Source organism: Thunnus thynnus, chromosome 19 (assembly GCF_963924715.1).
Source record: "Thunnus thynnus chromosome 19, fThuThy2.1, whole genome shotgun sequence".
NCBI classification, from domain to species: domain Eukaryota; kingdom Metazoa; phylum Chordata; class Actinopteri; order Scombriformes; family Scombridae; genus Thunnus; species Thunnus thynnus.
In genome coordinates, this window is record NC_089535.1 from 27,552,479 (window position 1) to 27,561,895 (window position 9,417).

The 9,417-nt window shown below is 39.9% G+C and overlaps 1 protein-coding gene across 1 annotated transcript; it reads right to left on the reverse strand.

Annotated features, from left to right (window-relative positions):
- Positions 1 to 5,995: 5,995 nt before the first annotated feature.
- ier5l (immediate early response 5-like) lies at positions 5,996 to 9,012 on the reverse strand. The gene has a single exon (XM_067574388.1). It carries the CDS (start codon positions 8,841 to 8,843, stop codon positions 7,950 to 7,952), a length of 894 nt encoding a protein of 297 aa, XP_067430489.1. The 5' UTR covers positions 8,844 to 9,012; the 3' UTR covers positions 5,996 to 7,949.
- Positions 9,013 to 9,417: the final 405 nt, after the last annotated feature.

A 9,417-nucleotide genomic window follows, 5' to 3' on the forward strand; every position in this document is an offset into this window, starting at 1 on the left:
GCAATAACCATCCATAAAATGACAATTTGATGTTTTTACAGATTACAGATTTAACACCATATTAAGTATTAATTAGTGAGCAGCTTTAGAGGTGCTGGTAGGTGTATTTTGTTATCTTTGGACAGAGCAAGGCTTTCTGTTTCCTATTGTTTCCAGTGTTTGTGCTAAGCAACATTAGCCGGCTGCTGGTGGTAGCTTCCTGTGTAGCGTACAAACATGACAGTGGTATTGACCTTCTCATCTAACTCTTGGAAAGAAAACAAATGAGTGTATTTCCCAAAATGTCAAACTTTTCCTTAACACATAGCAGTCCCTTAGTCAATATGTTCATGTTCAACTCTTCATTTCAACAACACTGAAAGGTATGAAGACCTTGGAAATGGATCAAAGACTGAATGAATCTGTCATCTAAGAACTAGTCATATCAGGATATTCCATCATCAAAGTTTTTTATTAGCTGGATTTATTACCATTCTGAAGTTTTCCTCATGGGTGTGGCCAATTTTACTTTTTTCCCTTTCAGTGTGCAAGTCAAACTGTGACCTAATTTATTATGATTAGTACATGTAAATAAGATACAGCAGACTGTATTTCCTCAAATAAGGTGGTAGATGGTAGTCAATTAAAAGCCGGGTCTCTAATAATGGCCAGGGGCGTGGTAGACATGAACCAATGAAAGCTGGCCCCAAAAACAGGCCTGGGAAAAAACAAGGGTGGATAAACTCCTGGTGCCTGTTATATAATGTATATGCCCGTTAAGTATTAATAGTAGTTACCTGGATGAAACGCCACTTCTATGAGTACATGTGTAGCCCTCTGGGGAGGGGATGGAGAAGACATGATATCATTTAAATACAGGGAGGAAATATGGTATTTCATTATGCAAATAAAGACATGACCTGATTTTCAAAATGCAAAAGGAGGTGTGTCCAGTGGGCTCTTTAATATTCAAACAGGGGTGTGGCCTGTTAAATATGGGTGTGGTTTGTATGTTTAATTGAAATGCATGAGAAATTCCACCCTAAGAGGAGCTTTTAACTTATGTGCATTAGGATGTGGTCTAGTTGTCTTTGATATGCAAAGTGTATGCAAAATAGAAAAGTCTATTTGGGTATTATGCAAATAAGGGTGTGGAATATTAGTTTTCTTCAGCGTGCAAAAAAAAGAATTCGACCTTGTTTGGGTGTAACGTTATCTATGTCATCTTTAATATGTGACATGGGGCGTGGCCTAATTTTAATTAAACATGCAAATAGAACAATTGCCATATTTTACTTGCAAATATATTTATTATATATGCAAATATGGGTGAGGTCATGACCTATTATCCCATATACAATTTACAGCAAACAGCTTTTACAGTTTTCACTATCTATCATAACTTTGTTGCATTAAATACATTGATCTTCAGCTCATTTGGATTTTCTTCCAGTTTTCTCTCATCACTTTTTATTACCAGAAGCAAGAGGTCCTCATGTGAATTGCAGTCAACAGTGTCATCTTGTAGCAAGCCAAAAACGAAGTGTTTGAATGTGTGGAAGCACAAAAAGAAAATATGTTTAACTGATCAACTCCCCTTAAAAATGTCAGTATATTTTGTAAAATAATAGGTAAAACATTAAAGTTTATTAGTCTTATTTATTCACAGAAACCTATGTTCACTGTTTCATATAAAGCCAAGCAGTCAGTGTCAGTTTTAGACCTTCATCAAGAGCACTGCTACACATGTTGACCATTCACACATTTCCCCAGAAAATCCTGTTTTCTTACAAAAATGATGTTTAAATTTATTAATAGGGCACTTTTCTAAACAGGCATTGTAAAGTGCTTCACAACATAAAGACTCTACTTAGATACAGTATCACAACAGCAATGAAGTACAAAAAATGCTTCTTTAAGCATCTCTCCATCACTCTGCTGCACTTTTGTTCTAGTGCAGCCATAAACAGAAACATACTATATGACGATGATCTCACATGGATTGTGTGATTGGCTGTTCTTCTAAATCAGTGATTGAGACTCAACAGAAAGAAACAAGACAGCAGACAGTTGGGTAAGTTCATCCAAATTTTAATAAAACATTTTTGTAATTTGTACTACTTTGTACATCTAGTGGTACAGTATCCAGCCACACTGTGATCTGTTTTCAAAGGGACTGTTTCTTCAGAAGAAACGTGTTCCAATGAGAATTGTTCACAGTGAACATTATCAATTATCCAGAGTGACCAGGAAGTCTTGAAAGACATTTTTATATTGAATTTGTATTAGCTCCGCTAGCTACAGTAATGGCAAAGTTGGTTTTCAGTCCATTTTGGTTCAGACTGAAATATCTCAACAACCACTGAATGGATTGGCATGAGATTTTCTACATTTGACGTTGATGGTTCCCAATGGATTTGACTACTGAATTGATGACCTCTCCTTTAGGTCTTAAATTTCATTTAGTCCAATACTTTTGTTAATGCAACATAGTAATTGTTATGTTAGCATGTTGGTGTAAGCATTTAGCTCAAAGTACCATTGTGCTTAACTACAGCCTTATAGAGCCTCTAGCATGGCTGTAGACCTTCCTCTACAGCTTTATACTAACAACTTAGCATGAAATTTTGCAGTGGAATCAGATATTTCCAATGGAATCGCTGCAATCAGTGGATTTGCTCACAGGCGCAAAGTTTAATTTTTCACGGTGAGTTCAATTTTAACTTTGACACACAACCAATTAACTAATAATAGCAAGCCATCTTGACAATGCTGACCTTTAAAGGGGAACAGTGAGAGCTGGAGGTGGAGGAAGTGGAGGAAGCTATCATGGCAACCAAGCTCACAAGTTTGGTTAACAAGCTAGCTAGCTCTGGGAGCTTTTTCTCACTTCATGAACTCTTTATTGAATGAAATGATGTATAATCCTGAAAACAAAATGCTACCAGGGGAATAAATGGTCCAACAGAGAAAATAGAAAGAAGCTTGAATGTCAGAAGTAGAATGAACAATAACTCTGCCTATTGTTACTGTTAGAGGTAAATTAAAAATGTGTTTTTTGTCATTTGGTTGAATCGGTCCTTTAACATTGCTGCAATGCAGAAGTATTCCACTGTGTTTGTGAAAGCTTGACCATCAAACTTAAAGCAGTTTTGTCTGTCCACAACAATATGACTCCAGTGTAGAAATTTATCTGATCTGGAGAAATAAAAAAAGAAAGTAGCAGAAAAGCTTGGCCTAGTTTGAATGTAAGACCACAACTGGTTAAAAAAGGGAGAGTTTTCAGATGTGTCCACATAAGCCTGGACCTGGTCTACATCAGATCCATCTAACAAAAACCCTCCCTGGCCTACCTTCCCCTCCCCCGCCCTCCCCCCACAGACCTCTGCACAACCTGGCTGACCTGTACGATCTCTGCTGCCACAGTCTGCCTCCCCCTCCCAGTACACCTATTCCCTACAGTCCACCCCCCCACCCCTTCTGCCATCACATGTGGCCTCCTCCCCCCTCTGCAACCCCCCCCCCCCCACCACCACCACGTCAATCCCCTCTCCTGACAAAGCATACCCCCACCCCGCTATCCCCCCTTCTGACTGCACCTCTCCCCCCTCTTCGTTTGTCTTCCCCTCCTCCTCCTTCTTCCAGCACCCCCACACAACACTAGTCACCACAACTCCCCCCACCCAACCTCTCTCACCACTCATCACCCCGCCACCTGGTATCGTCCTTCAGTGTGGATCAGGTGAACAGAGGTCTGTGATTGAGAAGATAAATAAGAATTCTTCAGTAATAACTTTTAGTGTTTTTATCTCATGTCAAGCTTCAAATTTATACCTTTTTTAAAATTTTCATTTTCATTTATCTAATTTTTGTTTATTTTATCTTCACTTATTTAATTTTTAAATATTATTGTACTGTCTTCACATATCTATATCTTACAATATTGAATCTGTTCTTCATGTTGTGTATTGTGCATATATATTTCAGTAATGTTATGTGTTTCATGTTTTATGACAGCATCAAATAAACAAGCAAAACCAACCCTAAGTGACAACGAATAACTCAAAAATCATTGATGCCAAAAAGGAAATCAAAGATGTTGATTGCGTGTGTGTTCATGGGTGTCAGTCTTTTCCAATCCAGATGGAGGAGCTGTGTATACACCATGAAACAAAACCATTGTCCACACCGTTAGTCAGTATAGCAGAGAGGGCTGAACCATGATATGCTTCTGATATCATTCTCATGTTTTATTGTAGTCATTTGAAGCAAAGGTTCACTGTTTTACTGCTGTAGGCAGATGTTCTCTGTGAATAATCAGATATCCATTCATCCTGCATCTCATTTCTGCAGAATTACACAATGCATTGTTCACAGTGCCTCATCGCTTTCATTGCAACCTACCTACCGCACATTATTATGGGTAGCTGGAAAAAGCCTGGAGAGCTGAGGGAGCAAACGAGCAGCGGTGGTGGAGGTGATGTGTTGGGGCAGAGCGATGCCTCACTATGAGACAGAAAAACGAGACAGCCAGGAAGAGCAGGAGGAAGGAGGAAGGAGGAGGAGGAGGAGGAGGAGGAGGAGGAGGAGGGTGTCGGGGGCTGGTGAGTGGAGAGTTTGAGGGAGGGTCAGCCCGAGGTGGCTCTGCTCTGCATACACAGCCTGACTGATATCTTCATTCATTGATTTTAAAGAACACCACCAAGTGGCACAGAGCAGAGATAACAGGACTCAAAGTTTTTCCAGAGGAGGGAATTCCAGGTTGAATTGAGAACGTCACATATGCTATATATGCAGTGCATCATGGGAGCAGACAGCAAAAGTGAAGAATGGGCCCTTATATGACTTTTAGCAGATAGTGTGACAAACCTAATCTGTTTCACATCATTGAGCATTTGATGGTTTCTTATAAAAAATAAAATTAGACTCACTGAGGAGCCAAAACACAGTATCTTTGAGTCGTTTGCAGCACCTGCTAATTGCAGAATGTGAGCAGAAAACAAACCCTGTGCAATTAAATGCAATCCAATACAACTGCCATGCAGTCTTTATGAAGCATTTAATGTTCAGTATGTGACACAGAGGAGTTACTTGAACTATGCTGAGATTTCTTGAGGCTGTTTGTGGAAGTATTCTGACAAAAAAAAAACACAACTTAATATCCACTTACTAGCTTTTTCCGGAGCTTTCAGCCTCATCTCATGGTGGAGTTTGCTTATGGAAATAGCTCAGTGGTAATCAAATATTGTGTAATATGATTTTGGATGGAATATAATGTATATAATGCGCAAACTCCATCTACTGAGGAAGACTGTCAGATTCGGTTGAAAGCTCTGGAAAAAGCTTTCAAGTGGACCTTGAGTTTTGTTTTTTGTTTTTCTTTTAAAGATAAAGAAAAGCCTCATGCTAAACTGTGTCTTAGATAGATTATATTAGATTATATTATATAATGTTGGCTCCACATTCGGGTAAGACACCCTTTGTAAAGGGTTTATAAGTAACTATAATACTTTTATTAATGTTAAATAATTGCAATGATTTATAAATCAGTTATAAACCATTTATAGCGACGTCTGTTAGGTTGCCAGGTTGTGAAAAACAACTAATTAAAGACTGGAGACAATTTATTAACATTCATAACTGCAGACAAGATGAATTATTGTTAAAAAAAAAAAAAAAAAAACCTTCATTAATGACTTGCTAATATTTTAACTACTGACCTGGCTTAGAAAGTTATCATTACCCTTTATTAATGACATCTTACCAAAAAGAAAGAATAAATAATGTAATGATAAGGAATGGCTTGCATGTGATGTATGAAGCATTAGCAAGTGATTTATAAACTATTAATGAAGCTATCAGTTACAACTTATAAGCCCTTTATAAAGGGTGCCCTACTTAGATTTATTACATGTATGTATGAAAATGTGTTCTTCATCATGGCAGCATGTGTCAGTCACTGCAAGCTTCATCCATCTTTAATATGACAGCATAACAAAAGGCCTCATAACCGCAGTTAAGATTAAAGTTTTCATTTTTTTATTAAGATTATAAATTTTTTACAAATATTTTCTGGAACAGTTTCACCCGGCGATATACAATTTATTAAGCACAAAAATACAAGAATAACAACAAAATATGTAGAGAATGGCTGAATACTCTCTTTATTTTGGTACACATAGTGCTCATAAAGCTAATGCATGGATTTTTCAGGTTATGGCTAAATCATGAGTTTGCCTTTTTAAAACAAAAGGACTAGGATTATTCTTTTACAAAACAAAGTAAAACTCACAAAACCAAGACATGTTGGAATTATGAATCACTGTGAAGGCTTTGAGCAACGACCATGATTAATAAAGGATGTCAAACTGCCAAAATAAGCCAGACTGTTGGGAGCTGAGGTGTAGTGGTGACCCCAGTAATGAGCCCAAAAAGTGTAACAGAATTGAAACATTGGCACTCCATTAAGTGATATGAGCTGGATCAGAGTCCATGTACCTCAAAAGTGTTTAGGAGGAGTCTTGAACATGGTGTTTCACGTGACAATAAAACTGCTCAGAATGTGCAAGGTCCATTTCAAAGTGGAGAAGGTGTTTTTTGTTTTTTGTTTTTCCAAAAGGCTCCTCAGTCCAGGACAGGACAGAACAGCAGAGACATTCAGTCACTTTCAATGTACTTTCAATTTATGACAATAGCTAGCAGTAGTGTGCATTGGATTTAAGGCAGCGGAAGTCAATCCATTTCATCAGACTTAAGTCACTACAAGAGTGTACTCTGTAGACATGTATCTCCCATTCTGAAAACCGGAGAGCCTGCACATCATATATATATATATATGTGTGTATATATATATATATATATGGCACAAACTCTTTCCTCGCCCTGTCAAAACTATTGTCACTAAATTGCTCAATGTTTAAATATCTTTTCTTTTTCCTGCAAAAATAAAGTCCATTCCATTCAGACCTTTTGGGGGAGACCAGGTTCAGTTGTAACGCCTCAATTTCCTCCAATCAAAAACAAGTGCGTGTGATGTCATCCATTGCACACCAATGAACCACACTCACATGTTACTAAGTTTTAAGACAAAGGTGTGCTTTGAGGTATAATTCTTCATAATTTCATCTCTTGTATATTTTGAATTGTTTTTGTCAGAGTTGTGTGAAAGACTAGAAGCTACTGAGGTTAGCTAGTGACAGACTTGATGTGATTTTAGCACATTGTGTTTAATTATGGCTAACACTCAGTTGTAAAACATGCTAAAAAATGATTTAGCTAAATTTTCCTAAGTCCTTGTTTGCTATGCAATTTCAGATTTGCCCATTTAAAAAATTGAATTAAACCTTTTATCAAATGAGTAACCATCACTGAACAGTTCAATGAAATCTCCTGCTAACCAAACTGATATAGGTTACAAGAAACATGGCATTTTTGCTCTATGTGAATACACTGCTTTCACCAAATACATATTCAGCAACACACCCTTCACTATTGGCACATGGAAAGGATGTGGAACAGTACTTTAAATGACTGCGAGTTTCCCAGTAAATGTGTAACGTTCCCATTCATTTCCCATTCTGTAATATTTCCTGCAACCTTTCAAGAATGTTCTGGTTTGATTTACTTGTTGTAAGAACATTCCCAGAAGGTTTCAGATAACTTTCCTCCATGCTTATGTAAATGCTTTTGGGCAATATACATAAATTCCTAACATTTGCCCATTCCCTGAAGGTTAACTATGCATAAAGGTTACCAAATTTCTTTTTTGCTACCCAGAAATGATATGTAAACTTTTGGGGGGAACAGTATGAATTTGCTAACATTCAGGAGCATTCTCATAAGCTTGGAAAAATGTTCCCAACCAAAAACTCATGAGTAGGAAACAGTTCTTGGTTGGCTTTTGTTTTCTAATACTTTGAGGGGAAAACAGTTAAACTGACCCCGGTCTCCCCTATAATAAAGTGTTTGATTCAAAATGCCACAATTGCCCGGGTCCATGCTCCCAGACTGGCCAGAGCTTGCTTGCTACAGATCTGCTCCAAGTCCGCCTGCCTGCTCAGCAGCCCTGAAAACCCCGAGCCGAAGATGGAGATCAGGTTGGAGATGTTGGAAGTGTCCGTGTAGTCCGGGTTGGAGTAGGAACAGTCCTCGCGTTTCGCCCGTTTGCGAGCCGCTGTAAAATCCGAAACCTCCTCAACATCGGATATGCAACAACCGAACTCAACCTTCCGTTTTTTGGCCGGGGACTGCGCGCCCTGACCGCACTGGAGCGCGTCACAGCAGCAGTCCTGGTGGAGGTAGCCGTTCTCCACCGTGGTCACCACATGCGTGTCCAAATCCAGCACTGTAGTTTTGTTGCAGTGCGTGCTGTTGTTTGCGGGAAACTGGTCACAATGTGACACAGGGGAAGCCTCCATGCAGCAGCTTCGGTAGTAGGAGGGCTCCGGTTCTTTGCTGCCGTCCTCAAGAGGAGAGCAGCCGGAGAGAGGGAGAGCTGCCCGGCCGTGCGCCGCTGGCTGCGCCGCGCCTCGCTGGCACGCAGAGCCGCACAGACTCGCCTCCTCGCCGCAGCAAGCAGCCCGCGCCTGCTCCTCATCGTCGGCGTCCTCTGCGTTCAGATCCAGAGGATTCAGCTCCTGGATCTCGTTGCAGACCGTCATCACCTCCTCGTACTGCTGCATTCTGTAGATCTCCGCGTATTTCTCCTTGATGTAGACTTGCCTGGCGTTCCTCAGCACATAGGAGACCAGCAGGTTTTTGTGCAGCTTGATTCCCCCTCTCTGCGTCCTGGAGTTGTGGATCTTCATTAAAGAAATGGAGATCAGGCTTTGCGCGTCCACTGCGCATTCCATGGTGTTGATCATTATTGTGTTCCCCAAGTCTACCTCCTCTCCGGGAGAGGAAAACCGACTCTCAGCTATCTCAGTAAGAATCGTTTTGTTCGAGGAGAAAGACTCAAGTCAGCTCTGTGGAGAAACATTGGACACAATGATCCGCCTCCCTCTGAAAGTCAGCAATCATTTGCAGATGCTTTGAAACCAGAATATATATATATAGTCAAGACAGAGAGTCCGCCCTCCTCAGGACGAGCCAATCAGCTGCCTGGGTTCTGTAGAGTGACAAGTAGGGGCTCTTGAAATATGTCGCTGTCGACCAATCAGCGTCAGGCGGTTCCTCTGTACTATTCAAATTCCACCCAGGCTGTCTAACAGGAATGTCCTCATTTCAGCTGAACCATAGCTGAGACTTCCAAAAAGCAGTCACTTCCTCAACGCTGGATATGCAAGAACCAGCTATACAGGGTATACATGTTCCTATAGAGAGGTTTTTTTAAAAAATCCAACCAATATAGCTAGTCATCACAGTGCGTTTGAAAGTTTGTTTTTCCATAGAAAAATGTCGATTTTAATATTTTTGCCCAGGATAGCTGAATTATGG

Bases quoted from the DNA above. Each gene is read 5' to 3' on its own strand.
- ier5l (XM_067574388.1), bottom strand. From the start codon at position 8,843: ATGATCAACACCATGGAATGCGCAGTGGACGCGCAAAGCCTGATCTCC.